Source organism: Amyelois transitella, chromosome 18 (genome assembly GCF_032362555.1).
Source record: "Amyelois transitella isolate CPQ chromosome 18, ilAmyTran1.1, whole genome shotgun sequence".
NCBI classification, from domain to species: domain Eukaryota; kingdom Metazoa; phylum Arthropoda; class Insecta; order Lepidoptera; family Pyralidae; genus Amyelois; species Amyelois transitella.
In genome coordinates this window covers 764,012-782,050 of record NC_083521.1, presented here as the reverse complement: position 1 = coordinate 782,050, position 18,039 = coordinate 764,012, and the positions used below count along the sequence as shown (strand labels likewise).

General features: G+C 40.3%; 1 protein-coding gene across 1 annotated transcript in view; it reads left to right on the top strand.

Annotated features, from left to right (window-relative positions):
• Window positions 1–169: 169 nt before the first annotated feature.
• LOC106137851 (integrator complex subunit 1) overlaps window positions 170–18,039 on the top strand; it is a 49,881-nt gene continuing 32,011 nt past the window's right edge. Inside the window, exons 1-13 of the mRNA XM_060949044.1 lie at window positions 170–497; window positions 753–922; window positions 1,278–1,547; window positions 2,069–2,204; window positions 2,878–2,971; window positions 3,211–3,346; window positions 4,198–4,403; window positions 4,744–4,906; window positions 5,750–5,966; window positions 6,522–6,697; window positions 8,302–8,448; window positions 8,974–9,146; window positions 9,936–10,088. Coding sequence (XP_060805027.1) covers window positions 347–497; window positions 753–922; window positions 1,278–1,547; window positions 2,069–2,204; window positions 2,878–2,971; window positions 3,211–3,346; window positions 4,198–4,403; window positions 4,744–4,906; window positions 5,750–5,966; window positions 6,522–6,697; window positions 8,302–8,448; window positions 8,974–9,146; window positions 9,936–10,088 — 2,192 coding nt within the window. The 5' untranslated portion in view covers window positions 170–346. The remainder of the gene's footprint in view (window positions 498–752; window positions 923–1,277; window positions 1,548–2,068; window positions 2,205–2,877; window positions 2,972–3,210; window positions 3,347–4,197; window positions 4,404–4,743; window positions 4,907–5,749; window positions 5,967–6,521; window positions 6,698–8,301; window positions 8,449–8,973; window positions 9,147–9,935; window positions 10,089–18,039) is intronic.

The window sequence follows — 18,039 nt, the reverse complement described above, 5'->3', positions numbered from 1 at the left end:
TGCCGAGATCCTTGACGTAGTTCCAGGATCCGGATTCGGTTCGGTCCATTTTCATTCAAAGAAAATGCGTATTTTATACCCGGCAATAAAGTATTGTCATTGTCGAAAAGATTTTTTCAGCTTTGACACAAGTCGTCAGGCTACAGCTGTCATTGTCATTATAATTTCTCTTTATTTTGTTGGTGGCTGTCAAAGGTGACTGTGTGTGTTTTCTTTAACATTTCGAAGACAATATTCACATTATTAGAGCAATAGTCATTTCAGAAAAATCCGTGGTCCACGGTACATAAATGCTGTACATAAATACAGTAGATTAGAGTGAACTGTGGCGTGAGTGTGAATTACAATGGAACGCGGTAAGATGTCCTCCGCAGGGCGCGGGGCCAAAAGTAAGGTCCCGCAGCACCCGGCGGATATCTTCGCCTTGGGCAGTAAGTCTACCGTGGTCGTCAACAGAGATGCAGAGAAGAGGAACATTCATAAACCGTCCACAAGCAGTGAGTATAACAATACCTAAAAATTATTTGTTTTGTTCTGTGGTCATCTTTTGGTCAGGGATTTTATATTATTTTCTATATGATTTATTTTCATACGCAACTTAGTAGGCGACTTTTTTAAAATGCTCTTATATTTTCAATTCTCATATTCTCATACAGCTCAGAAGGGTGTAAAGTGCAGTCTAATGACTATTTAAATAAACATTAACCCAGATGAGATGTGGTTTTTATAGTTATTACATTTGTGATTCATAGGCGTGGAACGTAAACGTGAACCATCTGGGTTTGGTAACCCTCCTCCTAACAAGAGATCTAGGATCGGCTCCCCGGCAGAGGCTGTGGGGGGCACTTCTCTAGAGGTGGACCCGGTCGACCTGGTGCCCAATGTTCTACAAGCCCTGGATACACATAACTCTGACAAATTGGTAAGTTTTTAAATTTATTGAATCAGTTTTATTATCTTGGCAATTAGTAAAATGGAGTCTTATAGTTCACATTTTAAGCAGATTAAGAGTAAGTTGATTGACAAGTTGCAAATTATGTCACTCAAAATTCACAGCAGCCTCAGGTTATCAAATGATGAATTTCCAAAATGATATGATGCTTAAAATGTTTACATTATAACACTACTTGAATCTCAATTCTATCATAAAGCTGAACAGCTGAATGTGACATATCAGTTTCTTCAAGGCTGCCAGCTCCATCTGCCTCACAAGGTATATAGATGTGACTATATGTATGTTTACATCACAATATTAAATCAAAAATATGTTTTTCCAGCTTGGACTATTGACAGGCTCCATACGCCTCCTGAAATCACAGAGATCTAAACCCGACCCAATACTTTGTATGAGTATGCTCTATTTGACCAAGATACGTCCTAACATGTTTGCTCACGAGACCGTGACACAGAGCCTCTGTACTCTGCTGAAGAGAGAACAAGGAGCTGCTTTCAAAAGCAAAGGAAACCCGTTAGTGTTTGTGTTAGCGTGCAACATGTTGTATGCGGGACATCGTGATAGTAAAAACTGGCCGGATACATTTATCAAGGTTAGAAAAAATATACATTTTATATAAATATTTGCTTAGGTTAAGTTAATTTTTTGCCTTCAAAATTTGTAAATTTGTAAGCCCTTCTGTCACTAAAAATCACATAATGACTTCTACTCTTACAAAAGTATTCTCAGGTTTCAGCTACAGAGCATCTGTGAAACCATGTAAGGCTTCAAAAGTTAATTAGAAAGAAGATTCATAATAAGAATGTTAAAAGTTTTTAGGGGTTTATCAAACATGTATTTCTTTCTAATTCCTACTATGGCCTTGTTTTCATTGTTGATCAAAAGGGCTCAAAGATAAATCTTATAGGAAAACTTCAGTAAGTTCTTTTATAAGAGATGTTTGAGCCCTTTCAGCATATAGTATTTACTCACTTCTAAAGTACTTCTTCTACAGATAATGTATCCATAATTGAGATGTCATTTTGTGACCCTTTTTGCCTAGATGTGGGCTGGCTTTTCACTTAAGTATTTTTATCTATATATCCCTTATTTTAAACAAATTCCTTCCTACAGGTGTACATGGAAGACGCATTGAATGAACGGTGGTGGGTGGAGTGCTCTTGGTGCAAATGCCTGGTGGAGAACATTGTTACTGCCTTCAGCACAAAGCATCCACCTCCGCACCTCATTCCTAGTGAAAATACACTTGGTAAGACAACCTTTATACCACTCTATTGTAAAGCACACTGTTAATGTGGAAACCACTGATTACACCAGGAGAAAATACCTTGATCAAGTCATGTTAAAGTCAACAGTACCCGAAACCGATGAGGTTTCATGGAGGGAATTATGAAAGTGGTCCTTTCGCTGATGAAGTGTGGTTTCCGCTACTTTAGTATAGCACACTACATCTTTCCTATTAATATTGCAAATGCCTACCAGAATAAGCAATTTCATAGTCATATATTTCCATGCTACTCGCGCAAAGGAAGTCGTTAAAGAGTGTGTATAGATTGTCAAATTCAATAGAGATAAAAGCAGGAAATTTGTAAAAGCTTCTTTTATATCGTATAAAGTTAGCAGTTTGTCATTATATCTAAATGCCACTAGTGATTTGCTTACCCTTCGGCTTTTCGGCTCTCAGTCTCTCACACACACGCTCACTGTCCTTTCCATCTTGAACTGCTGAACTCTAATTCTGTTAGCGGCATGTGTCCTAAAGACGATATGATACTTCCTTCTCTTTCACTCTTATACATATGCACGCACATACACTACAGTCACTTATATCATTAAACCAACCTCTTGAATTTTAAGTCTTGTGCCTATAGTCTCTGCTATCCCGTACGGCATAAAGATATATAATTTGTTTTAATTTTCAGGGACAATGTCTCCTTCTGGCTCGGGATCTCCACTGATGGGCAGCACTGAAGACGACACAGATAACACAGACTTAGAGTACACTGTTTTTCCAAGGTATGCCAATATATAACATGTATTTCTTTGTGTTGTGGGTGTGAATTATAATGGAACGCGGTAAGATGTCCTCTGCAGGGCGCGGGGCCAAAAGTAATTAAAATGAATAAATTATCTTAAAGCTGAACGTGGCCCATCTGTCTTTTCAAGACTGTTAACTCTGTCTACCCCGCAAGGGATATAGACGTGATTTTATGTATGTCTGTATGTTTGTATGTAAATTATAATATTCCTTTCAGATATTCTAGCAGTTACGAAACAGTGGAGGCCCTGGTGCTGGAAGCCATCAAGGAGCAGATACAACGGCGCGCGGCGCCCGACGCCATCCACAAGGGCTTCCTCAAGCTGCTGTCTGCCACTTGTGGCTTTCCCGAGGTGAGAGAAATGTTGTTTTACTCGTATGTTTATTTTGACAAATAGCTTCTTCGGAAAGACAAGTGCAAAAATTTCTGAAAATGAGTAAAATGTGTCATAGTGTCTAAAAAACTAATTTCTACCTGTAGGAATAAAGACATTGACGGCCTCTGTGGCGCAGCGGTAGTACGCTTGTCTGCGACATTGAAGGTCCCGGGTTTCGAATCCCGGACAGGGCAGGATGAGAAACGAATTTTCTCTGATCGGCTTGGGTCTTGGATGTTTATCTATATAAGTATTTATTTATAAAATATAGTATCGTTGAGTTAGTATCTCGTAACACAAGTCTCGAACTTACTTCGAGGCGAAACTCAGTCTGTGTAATTTGTGCCGTATAATATTTATTTAATCTAATTATAACTACTCAACAGCATTATTTTTTATTCGATTATCATCTAGTGGGTAGTACAAACTGGACCACACACATATATTGTTTGTGTACGGTACACAAAATGTGACCATGTCATTCCAAAATATTAGACAAAAAGGGCATACATACATACATACTTATAATCACGTCTATATCTCTTGCGGGGTAGACAGAGCCTACAGTCTTGTAAAGACTGATAGGCCATGTTCAGCTATTTGGCTAAATGATAGAATTGAAATTAAAATAGTGACAGGTTGCTAGACCATCGCCTAAAAGAAGAATCCCAAGTTTATAAGCCTACCCCTCAGTCGGCTTTTACGACATCCACGGGAAAGAGATGGAGTGGTCCCATTCTTTTTTGTATTGGTGCCGGGGACCACACGGCATATAATTACTTTAATGACGAAGGAAGGATCTGTATCTGTACGTTCCGCCGCAACAGATACGCATGATCGCGGCGTCGCGGCTGGAGGCGTGGCTGCACTCGGGCAAGCTGTGGCGCTGCGCGCAGGAGCTGCTGGCGTTCGTGTGCTGCAACGCGGACGCGTGCGGGCCCACCGCGCAGCGCGACCACGAGGTGCTGGCGCAGCTCGCGCGCATGCGCCTCAAGACCAAGGCGCTGCAGGCCGCCTACCAGGCCTGTCTCCGGTATTATAATGTCGTCTAGATATACTAATTATATATCGACATTTATAATTCTTTTTTAAGCGATGGGCTAGCGACCTGTCACTATTTGAATCACAATTCTATCATTGAGACGAATAGCTGAACGTGGCCTATCATTCTTCTCAAGACTGCCGGCTCTGTCTACCCTGCATGAACATAGACGTGATTATATGTATACATACATACATATGATCACGTCTTTATCCCTAACGATAGGATAGACAGAGCCAACAGTCTTGAAAAGACTAATAAGCCATGTACCTATGTACATACATATGTATGTATAATATAAGGTTACAATAAAAAAATAAAATGTTCCCAGTGAAATGGTGACGGACAGCCCCGCGCTCCTGCGCAGCGTGGTGACGCACACGATCTACAACGAGCTGTCCAACGTGCGCTCGCCCAACAACATGGCGGTGCTGGCCGCGCTGGTGCAGGCGCAGCCGCAGCTGGTGCCGGCGGCCATGGCCGACACTTACCACGTGAGTACAGTACTACCACTTTAATAAGTTACACCGATGTACGTGCGCAGAAATCATTTTTTGTCATGGCGCGAAATTATCTGCGCCAATCATAGTGCGCCATTTGAACGCGGGATCAAAACCGTTCGCTATTGGCTAATTGAGTACGCGCCATGTCTGCAGTTCGCGGGAGCGCCACGCCGTCGGTAATGAGCGAGATACACGACTCCTGTTGTTTAGGGATTTAAAATCCTATGTAGTAGCAATAAGTTCGTTATTTCACTAATGTTTTCATTCGGCCAGATTCGGCAGTCGGTTGTACTATTCTGCGCCGTCGAACAATGCCGATGTAACTTATAAAAATGGTAGACCAGTAGTTAGCTTTATCCTACTAATGTTATGAATGCGAAGGTTTGCGAGTATGTCAGGATGGTCAGTATGGATGTTTGTTATTGTTTCACGCTGAAATTAGTGAACCGATTGCGATGTTATTTGGTATGTAAGTGGCTGATGATGCAGAATAACATTTTAGGTTGCTTTTTATCCCGGAGTTCCCGCGGGATTGATTTCATGCGGACGAAGTCGCATATATACATACACTCACTCTATCCGTCTCCTACATTTCATTTCTTTCACACGGATGTTGTAAAAAGTGACTAAGGGATAGGCTTATATACTTGGAATCTCATTTTTAGACGACGGATCAGCAGCCTGTCACTTCTTGGATTTCAATTCTATCATTTAACTGAGCAGCTTCAAGTGGACTATCTGTATAGATTATATGTATGTATGCATAAATGAATAATTTGTATTGTGTTATATGTATGTATGTGACGGTAGCCCTCTCGTATGATGCACACGCAGGAGTTGCTGATCCGCTCGGAGGACTACCTGCGGCCGCTGCGCGCGCTGACGCGGGAGTGCGTGCGCGCGGCGCGGGCGGAGGCGGGCGCGGCGGGCGGCGCGGCGGGCGGGGCGGGCGGCGCGGCGGGCGCGCTGGCGCTGGCGGCGCTGGCCCGCGCGCTGGCCGCGCCGCCGCCGCACGAGCCCGCGCCCGAACTGCGCGACAGGGCCTTCGCCGGTGTGTATTTCTTCTTATATGTAAAATTCTCGTGTCACAATGTTCGTTCTTTTCAAATTCAAATTCAGAACTTTTATTCATTATTATGGGACACTTCAATCTAACTTTAAACTAATCTGCCGCTTACAAAGTGTCAGTGAAGAAGAAGCGATGAACTACACTGCAGCATTTCCCTCAACAACGTCAACTTCACAACTATTCAAACTTAGAATAGAAATGTGGACGAGAAAATACTTTTATAAATATATACTATTACTTCTAACTGTGTAAGTTTCTGTACAATAAGTTATTAGGTTATTACAAACATAAATACTTTACACGAGAAATCCCGTTCATTTATATTTCTGCGAATCCTACCTAACTACATGCTCAATTTCAAACTGTATCAGCTGTAATCGCTGCGTTCAGAGAGGAGGACATTAATAAGTTAATTCATTTATTTTTATGAAATATTTTATTTTTTGACGTGAGAGTCAACGCAAATTCATAAAAAAAAAATTCTCAATAAAATCAACAGCAGCAAATTTCGTTTAACGTTTTTAACATTGTTTCCAGCCATCGCTGACCTGTTTTGCTGTTTCTGCATGCTGACCGCGCAGCACAGCAAGCATTTACCAGATTACCGCCATCAGATCACCATGATACAGTGCTCAGCCCTGGGCTGGCTGCTGGAGACCGCCGTGCCCATGTACAGACCTTCACAGCACGACTTCAGGCACGCTCTCAACAAGGTAATGAGAACCTTCGTATAGTAGCACCAACAAGACACCAGCTCCCCATGATACAGTGCTCAGCCCTGGGCTGGCTGCTGGAGACCGCCGTGCCCATGTACAGACCTTCACAGCACGACTTCAGGCACGCTCTCAACAAGGTAATGAGAACCTTCGTATAGTAGCACCAACAAGACACCAGCTCCCCATGATACAGTGCTCAGCCCTGGGCTGGCTGCTGGAGACCGCCGTGCCCATGTACAGACCTTCACAGCACGACTTCAGGCACGCTCTCAACAAGGTAATGAGAACCTTCGTATAGTGACACCAACAAGACACCAGCTCCCCATGATACAGTGCTCAGCCCTGGGCTGGCTGCTGGAGACCGCCGTGCCCATGTACAGACCTTCACAGCACGACTTCAGGCACGCTCTCAACAAGGTAATGAGAACCTTCGTATAGTGACACCAACAAGACACCAGCTCCCCATGATACAGTGCTCAGCCCTGGGCTGGCTGCTGGAGACCGCCGTGCCCATGTACAGACCTTCACAGCACGACTTCAGGCACTCTCTGAACAAGGTAATGAGAACCTTCGTATAGTGACACCAACAAGACACCAGCTCCCCATGATACAGTACTCAGCCCTGGGCTGGCTGCTGGAGACCGCCGTGCCCATGTACAGACCTTCACAGCACGACTTCAGGCACGCTCTGAACAAGGTGATGAGAACCTTCGTATAGTGACACCAACAAGACACCAGCTCCCCATGATACAGTGCTCAGCCCTGGGCTGGCTGCTGGAGACCGCCGTGCCCATGTACAGACCTTGACCAGACCTTATGAGTAGTCCATCTACTTCTCTCTCTCATCCTGGCGTGTTCCCAGTTGCACCCTCTCCCATTAAGCCTCGGGGTCTGGGGTTCGCTTCCATCCCGTCCATCTTCATCATGGAACTGTGAATGGTACTAGTGACAAGTCACCATTATCTCGAGATCCATTGTGTATGGAACTGATGATGGAAATTATTACTCAGTAGTTCCATTATGGAACTACACCATGGTACTAGCGTCAACGAACGCCTCATATAGGTAGAAACCAAAATTATATCACCACCAACTGGTCCATGGACCTAATAGCCCAAGGTTCTTAGGCCATCTTCTTCCTTCTAGCGCTAATCCAGAATAATTCTTATTAAACCTTAGATAAGTTCTTGGATGACCTTGGATTGGGTGGTTCAAGTTATTACACGAAGTGACCATCACCACTTCTGCAGCGAAATTGCTCCTTAATTTTTACCCGGCTAGAGTGTAATATTGTCAGTAGTTTCAGTTTGCTTTGGGTGTTATTCATACATCTATTGGGGTAGTCACAAATGTATGTACAGAGAACTAGGTAGTACAATTTATTTTTTAATCCCCTTCGAAATAAAAATCACGGTTCACAGTCTGATATGTATGTATAAGTATTTACCTATGTATGAACGTTTGTCCGCGATTATCTCGATTTTGATGCTGTTTACAGGAAAGTGTTTGTTACACTTTCTAAGTGGAGGTTTTAGAAATTTAACCGACTTCAAAAACGGAGGATATCGTTAACTTTTACACAAGTTATTATAAACCGCCAGATAATGTTCGTGGAGCCAGCGGAGACGTACAGCAAGGTGGACAACTGGCCGCCCGAGTCCGAGCGCGCTCTGACCTACCGCCTGTGCTGTGAGGCGCCCCTGCCTCAGAACAATCTGCTCAGAGTCATCTTCATCGGGTTGGCTAAGGTTGGTGTTTATTAAGATGCAGCATCGAAGCATAAGACCTATATTGTAACCATATACATACATATGGTCACGTCTACATCCCTTGCGGGGTAGACAGAGTCAATAGTCCTGAAAAGACTGAATGGCCACGTTCAGCTATTTGGCTTAATGATAGAATTGAGATTCAAATAGTGACAGGTCGCTAACCCATCGCCTATAAAAGAATCCCCGAAAAAAATACGAAAAATAATCAATTATTGAAGACTTCAATAATTGATTTATTTGAAAATCAATAATATATTTTCGATAATTGCTACTATACATTACGAAATTAATTGCATGACATTTGCTTTACAAAAAAAAATGCGCACAGCACGAAAATACTCCAGTTTCACAAAAGTAACGCACGCATTGTAAAACTGAACGTTTACACGTGATATTACTGGTCAAATCAGTTTAATCAAACTAATTTCAAGCCACCAATTGCGTCATGTAAATCCAGCTCTAATACAAATCTCGCTCCAACCAACATGCCCTTCATTCCAGGACATGCCAGTGAGCCCGGCGGAGACCTTCGAGCTGGTGGAGCAGCTGGTGCGGCGCGCATGCGCGCTGCCGCCCGAGGACTGTCCGCTACAGCTGGACAAGCTGGAAGTGGCCGACTACATCTTCCAGCTGTGCCAGTTCAACCCGCCAGACAACATCAGCTTACCACCTGGGTTAGTCTAGGCTTATGTGAGGATTAATGTTAAGGACCAGGATTAATGTTACATACATACATAAAATCACGCCTCTTTCCCGGAGGGGTAGGCAGAGACTACCTCTTTCCACTTGCCACGATCTCTGCATACTTCCTTCGCTTCATCCACATTACTCTCTTCATACAAGCTCGGCGGTTTCGTGTTCTATTGACCTGACCCTTTACCAGGACGTCCTTAATTTGATAATTAATGTTAATTAGATATAATTTAGTGCTATTCTCATGTGAAGTGAATTTTGTAATTCTTAATGAGAATAAAGATCTTAAACCTTAGGTTTCAGAACGTGAATTTTATTCTTTTATAGTTTGTGTAAGTGCCGTGTGGTTCCTAGCACTTTAGAATAGAATCACTTCATATCTTTCTCTGGGATGTTGGATACGGCGATCTTGTCGGCGATGGGGTAGCAAACTTAATGATGTAATTGAGATCCAAGAATCCCAAGTTTAGTAGCCAATCCCTTAGTCGCCTTTTACAACATACATGCATATAGTATAGCCTTGCGGGGTAGACAGAGCCAACAGTCCTAAAAAGACTGATAGGCCACGTTCAGCTTTTTAGCTTGATGATAGAATTGAGACCCAAATGGTGACAGGTTGCTAGCCCAACCCCTATAAGAAGAATCCCAAGTCGTTACCCTTAGTGAGTAGTCCTATTCACTTTCTATAAGCGCCGGGAACCACACACACATATCCTATCCCCCTCCCTCCAGTAAGAGTGACAGTGACAGTGCGCGCTACGGTCCGGCAGGTACACGCCGCCGCAGCTGGCCATCACGTCGCTGTACTGGCGCGGCTGGCTGCTGCTGGCCATGCTGGCGGCGCACAACCCCGACACGTTCGCGGGGCCGGCGGCGCGCGCCTACCCCACGCTGCGGGCGCTCATCGAGACCTGCATCACCAAGTCAGTGTTCACGTTATCTGTGTACTAGCTGTGCCCGCGACTTCGTCCGCGTGGAATACTTATTTTGGGCATCATATTTATTTTTGCAAACATCAAGTATCCTCCTCGGCTTTATCAATTATATGTAGCTGCTAATTGTTATGCGACTTGGCGACGACTTGGCCCACATCATTACCCGTGACCGAACGGAGCCGTATATATGTGGGTTGTGAACGTTTTTTTTATATAAGTTATTCGTTATTTTTAGTTATTGTTAGCACTGGCAACTTTATTTTAGAAGGAAAAATGACGTTAGATGTCAAGAGGTAGCATTAAGATTTTGAAGTTTGTAAGATGTATAAGTCTATTATAAAAACCGAAATAAGATATTTGTTTTACTTAATCTAACTGAGTAATCCCACAACTTTTTTGGGGGCTCGTCCGGGATCGTGCTCAATATTGGATTGAAGTGAAACAACACGACTGAAGACGAAAAATCAAGACGACTATTTAAGAAGGCAAGTCATCGACGGACATATTACAGACTGTTTTACCGACTATTAGTATCCGACGGTTCATGCTTAACCGCTACGTGACGTCATTTCTGAATTCTGTTTTACCGACGCTGATGGGAAAAAATATTGCCAGATACATGAATAACGTTATTCGTATTCGTTATTTATTAACGTTATGATAAGTTGATACAACGATTTATAATATTCAGAAATAACGTTAACCCGATTTTATTATGAAGAAATAAAGACTTTAATTAATTTTCACATTGAAGACGAATATTATTGATGAGTTCAAAGAAAATATCTTATTGTACGGCACAAAGACGACTTTCATTTAAGACGAATAAGATTGCAACTAAGATGCCGCCGAAGAAAAATACCCAAGACTCAGATGTAGAAGACGTTGAAGATGTTGAGGTACAGATATCATTCAGAGACTTAGAAAAGTCTATGAATACTTTCACTGGAGATGATACTTACCCGGTTAACGAATTTATTGAAGAATTTGAAGATGTTGCTGCTTTAATGAAATGGACTAACGTCGAAAAATTAATTTACGCGAAAAGGCTTTTAGGAGGTACAGCTAAATTATTTCTACGTTCGATGGGAAGAATTAAAGATTACTCTGGGTTGAAAAAAGCATTAAAAGAAGAATTTGGTCCGAAATTAAACAGCGCCACGATTCATAAAAGACTGAGCACCCGCAAGATGGAGAATGATGAAACGTATCAACAGTATTTTTTGACAATGAAAGAAATCGCTCTGCATGGTAAAGTTGAAGATCCTGCTTTAATGGAATACGTAATTGATGGTATTAGAGACACTGAATCTAATAAAGCTATACTTTATGGTGCTTCAGACCTCAAGGAATTTCGGAAAAAGTTGGAGATTTACAGCGAGTTTAGAAAGAAGATGTCTTCACGTTCCAATTATGTTTCTCCTTCAACATCAGTCCAGTCTGGATCTAGAAAGAAAAATGACGCCGCACCACCTAAGAAACGATGCTATAATTGTGGAGATTTAAACCACCAGTCATCAGCGTGTACCAAAGGCATTAAATGCTTTAGATGTAACGAGTTTGGACACAAAGGACCCGACTGTCCGAACCAAGTAAAAAAGACGTTAAATATTTTGAAGAATGACAAGATCGAAGCTCCTTTTAAGCTAGTCAAGATTAATTCTACCCCGATGATATCACTTGTTGACACTGGAAGTGATGTTAACCTCATAACTGAAACTGGATTTGAAGACATAAAACGAAAAATTACTGACTATAAAGATATGAAGATTTATTTAACTGGTATAGCTGAAAAACAAATGTTAACAGAAGGAATATTTACTGCGAAAGTTGAAATTGATGATGGATTCTCGGATATGACTTTCTACGTTGTGAAAGATAATGCCATTCCCGTAAGATTGATTATTGGCAACCCGATCCTGAAAGAGTTTGAAGTTAAGTTCACTAAAGATGGAATTGAAATGGAAAAGATTATGCATCTAACCCTACTAGTAGAAAATAATGATAATACTGAAGAATTTGATATAGAAGACTCACAATACACAGCTGAAATAAAGAAAATGATAAAAGACTATAATCCTAAAGAAGAAACTAAGAAAAGTAATGTAACATTAAAAATAATACTTACCGATGAAACGCCGATATACCAAAGTCCACGTCGCCTGTCACCACTGGAAACAGATATAGTTCGTAAACAGATTAATGAGTGGCTGGATAAAGAGATAATAAGACCTAGTAAATCAGATTATGCATGCGCAATAGTTTTAGCTAATAAAAAAGATGGAACCAAAAGAATTTGTATGGACTACAGAGGAATTAACAAGAAGATAATAAGAGAAAGATTTCCTTTGCCGCTGATTGATGATCAGATTGATAAATTAAAAGAAGCTATTATATTTACGTCTCTTGATTTAAAAAATGGATTTAATCACGTGGATGTTGATGTAGATAGTCGGAAGTACACTTCTTTTGTGACACCGCAAGGCCAGTTCGAGTTTATCAAAATGCCGTTCGGTCTATGCACAGCGCCATCCGTTTTTCAAAGATATATCAACGATGTTTTTCACGATTACATAACTGATGGTACGGTACTATCTTATCTTGATGACTTAATCATTCCCGCAAAGACAGAAGAAGAATCACTGGCTAAAACAAAGAAAATATTTAAAAGAGCGGAAGAATTTGGTCTGATATTCAATTGGAAAAAATGTCATTTTATGAAGAAGGAAATAGAATATTTAGGATACATAATTTGTAACAATGAAGTAAGACCATCCAAAGAGAAAATAAAAGCTGTTGCAAATTTCAAAAAGCCCACTAATATCAAAGCCGTTCAATCGTTTCTTGGTTTAACTGGATATTTCAGAAAGTTTGTTCAGAATTATTCTCTAATTGCGAAACCTATGACAGATCTGTTAAAGAAAGGAGTTGTTTTTAATTTTGACGAAATATGTGAACAAGCCTTTATAAGATTAAAGAATTCACTTACCAATTCACCGGTTCTCCGAATTTATAATCCTGCTTTATATACAGAAGTACACACCGATGCAAGTGCAGATGGTTACGGAGCTGTTTTATTACAAAAAAATCCGATTGATGATCAGTTACACCCAGTGCACTTTATGAGTAAAAAGACTACTCCAGCTGAGAAGAAGTATCATAGTTATTATTTAGAAATTTTGGCTATTGTTGAAGCAATAAAAAAATTTAGAGTATACTTACAAGGGATACACTTCAAAATTGTAACCGATTGTTCTGCATTAACGATGACACTACAAAAGAAAGACTTACCTCCACGAGTTGCACGATGGGCCTTATTGCTCGAAGAATACGACTATGAGATAGAACACCGATCTGGATCACGAATGAAACACGCAGATGCGCTGAGCAGATATCCTGTCTGTTTAGTTCTTTCAGAAACTACAGCTCGGATAAAGAAAGCACAAAACGAAGACGAACATGTAAGATTGATTAAGAAGATTACAAAATACAAAAATACAAAATCGTTTATTTCTTAAAGCACATGACACAAGAAATATGATTGGAGTCTCCTTTTAAGCGTGCAAGCCTGTGCCAGGAGACTCCGCTCTTTCATAAAAGCAAATTAACCTTGTAAAGTACGAGTAAGGTAATTAAATAAATATATAATGTGCATTTGAAAAAGTGTTAGATTCGTATACTAAGGTAAACTATATTTTATATTTATGTTAATATACATTTATCCTTATACTATAGTAAAGCCTCAGTCTGTTCATAACTTTTCGTTTTAAGCCATCCAGTAATCACAAACTTACATTCCTTATACAATTTTCTATATATATTATTTACTCTGTTAATTTTGTTATATAATTGGGCTGATATTACATAGAATTGTCTTCGTGCAAAATATGTTCTAGTTTGTGGTATTTTAGCTACTATGTATCTCCTTCTTCTTGTTTCAACTTTAGGATCATATTCTGTAGTTTTATGCTTATACAGTACACAATGCAAAATATACAACTGTCTAACCGTAAGCAGATTACACTCATTGTATAAGAGTTCAGTTGAATATCGCTTTTTCTTAAAATACATAATTTTGATCAGGAATCTCTGTGCTCTTTCTAATCCTATAAAATGAGTCTTTGCAGCATTTCCCCAAACTGAAATACAATAAATAAGAATGCACTGCACAAGTGATATATAAATATTGTTCAGAAGGTTTTTGGATGAGCACTGTACGTCTAAACCTCTGGGTACCACATAACGTAATGATTTAAATATCCAGGACAACTTTCTCACTCTATTTATTACGTGATCTACATGCGGGTACCATGATAATCTTTGATCAACCAGTACACCCAAGTACTTAACCTTATCTACTCTGTCGATGATAGGACAGCAGCAGTCAGGAAGATCAGTATTTTGGTTACAAGAATGGATTTTTATACGGTAGATTTTAGAGACAGAAGATTACAAAGATTATGTTGTTCAGAATGAAATATTGTATAAGTGGAAAGACGGAAATAAAATAATTGTTGTACCTAAAAAGATGCAATGGGAGATCATTAGGAAGAATCACGAGAAAGGTCATTTCGGAATAGTAAAGACTGAGGAACTTATTGAAAGAGAATATTATATAGAGAATTTAAGAGAAAAGATTAAGAAAATTGTTGATAATTGCGTTGAGTGCATAATTGTATCTCATAAAAAGGGCAAAAAAGAAGGTTTGCTTAATCCGATTGATAAGGGTAGTGTTCCATTGTCGACCTATCACATAGATCACTTAGGACCGCTTACATCAACAAATAAAAATTACAAGTACATACTTACAGTAGTTGACACGTTTACCAAATTTACTTGGATTTACCCTGTGAAGACTTTAACATCAGAAGAGACTATTAACAAACTGACTTTACAACAACAAGTTTTTGGATCACCCGAACGTATAATAACAGACCGAAACGCTGCATTCACTTCAAATGATTTTAAAGAGTATTGTAAGAATGAGAACATTACACATTATTTAATTACGACTGGTCAGCCAAGAGGAAACGGACAAGTAGAGAGGGTACATCAGATAATTATAAACGTACTTGCTAAACTAAGCGCCGATGATCCTACGAAATGGTACCGTCGTGTATCAAATGTACAGCGTTGTTTGAACGGAACTTATCAACGTAGCATTGGAATGACGCCGTTTGAATTGATGTTCGGAGTAAAGATGAGAGATAAAGATGATGGAATATTAAAATTAATTGAAGAAGAAATTATTCAAGAAGTAAACGACAAGAGGCAAGAATTAAGGGAGAAAGCTAAAGAGTACATACATACATACATAAAATCACGCCTCTTTCCCGGAGGGGTAGGCAGAGACTACCTCTTTCCACTTGCCACGATCTCTGCATACTTCTTTCGCTTCGTCCACATTCATAACTCTCTTCATACAAGCTCGGCGGTTTCGGGTACTTTTGACCTGACCCTTTACCAGGACGTCCTTAATTTGATCAAGATACGTTCGTCTAGGTCTTCCCACTCCGACCTTTCCCTCCACACTCTCCTTGTATATCTGCTTAGTCAACCTGCTTTCATTCATCCTCTCCACATGACCGAACCATCTTAACATACCCTTTTCTATTCCTGTAACTACATCTTCTTTCACATCACAACATTCCCTTATCACGCTGTTCCTTATCCTGTCACTCAATTTCACACCCATCATACTCCTTAACGCTCTCATTTCCACTGCATTTATTCTGCTTTCATGCTTCTTTTGCCATACCCAACTTTCACTCCCATACATTAATGTCGGGACCAACACGCCCCTGTGCACAGCCAGTCGAGCCTTTTTGGATAGTTTCTGACTGCTCATAAAGGCATGCAAAGCTCCATTCACCATGTTCCCCGCGTTCACTCTCCTTTCAATATCACTATCATACTTGCCATCTGATGTAAACTTTGATCCTAGATATACAAACTCTTTCACTTGCTCCACTTTTTCTCCTCCAATCAAAATATTACATGCTGTCATTTCTTTCTCCATTTCAAAAACCAGTGTTTTAGTTTTACTTACGTTCACTTTCATTCCTTTCTCTTTTAAAGCTTCATGCATACAGTTTACCATCTCCTGTAACTCCTCCGCTGATGACGCCAGTATAACCTGATCGTCGGCATAGAGCAGACATTTGACGAGTAACTCATTCATCCTTAATCCACTTTTAGACTCTTTCAAATCTGTCAAACAGCTATCCATAAATAGGTTGAACAGCCACGGTGACGCAACACATCCTTGCCTAACGCCTTTCTCAATCTTAAACCACTCAGTGTGCGCTCCGTTTATCCTGACACAAGCACTCGAATCCTCATATAAGGATTTCAGTGCTCGTATTAAGAGACTGCTCACCCCATGCATAGAAAGTGCTGACCACAATTCATTCCTCTCAACTCTGTCATAGGCCTTTTCCAGATCTACGAATGTGCAATAGACTTTTTGACTCTTGGCCAAAAACTTTTCGGCTATGCACCGCAAGGAAAAGACCTGATCAGTACATCCCATTCCCTTTCGAAATCCCGCTTGAGCATCCCATATTTTGTCATCAGTTTCATTCCTGACTCTATTAATCAATACCTTAGCATACAATTTGCCGACGACGCTAAGCAGGCTTATACCACGATAATTTTTGCAGTCCAGCTGTGACCCTTTTCCTTTGTAAAGTGGCACGATAACAGCCTTACACCAATCTTTTGGTACTCGGCCGCTTCTCCAACACAAATTGAAAAGGCAGTACAACTGACTAGCTACTACGCCTTTTCCTGCTTTAAGCATCTCGACCGACACTCTATCACACCCAGCAGCCTTTCCCGCTTTCATACTCTTAAGTGCTTCCACAATTTCGAACATTTCAATTTCGCCTTCCATCTCATTCTCTTTTTCTTCGCTATAGCAGAAATCTTTCTTATTTCCTTCCTTTTTTTCAAATAAACTTTCAAAATAGTCCTTCCATATCTTTAGTACACATTCTTCTCCTTTCACAACGCTACCATCCTGGCATCTGATCCTAGTCAGCTCTCTGGTTATAGTATTTCCTCGGGCTGACCTTACGGATTTCCAGAATACTTTCAGATTTGACTGAAAGTCTTCTGATAGCCTTTTATCAAAATCCTCTTTATACTCTTCTTTCTTTCTAATCACAGCTTTCTTAACCAAATCTTTCATTAAGCTAAAGAGTCTATAAGAAAAATACAAGAAGAGAATGTGAAGTACTACAATCGGAAGAGAAAAGAGGCTTTTTCTTATGATATTGGAGATTTAGTAGCGATCAAGAAGACACAGTTCTCACAAGGGAGTAAACTGTACCCTAAGTTTCTAGGACCCTACGAAGTCACCGAAAAGAAACGTAACGACAGATACGTACTAAAGAAAATAGGAACAGCGGAAGGCCCTATTAAGACAACAAGTTCTGCAGATTACATGAAGCCTTGGGTCACCTCAGAAGATAGTATTTCATCTGGGACAGATGAATAGTCAGGACAGCCGTGTGGGTTGTGAACGTTTTTTTTATATAAGTTATTCGTTATTTTTAGTTATTGTTAGCACTGGCAACTTTATTTTAGAAGGAAAAATGACGTTAGATGTCAAGAGGTAGCATTAAGATTTTGAAGTTTGTAAGATGTATAAGTCTATTATAAAAACCGAAATAAGATATTTGTTTTACTTAATCTAACTGAGTAATCCCACATATATGCGTTTAGGGTGAGAGGTTGTGCGTTTGTGTGTTTGTTTGTGCAAACCAATGTTAGCATATATCTCCAAAACTACTGGTCCGATTTTAATGCGGTTTTCACTACTGGATTTAGATTTGATTGGTGCATGTTCTTAGATAGGTGTTACGGTTACAAATCACCAGGATGCGCTGCAGTATACAATTGTTCACATAAATGAATGTTAGCATGTATCTCCAAA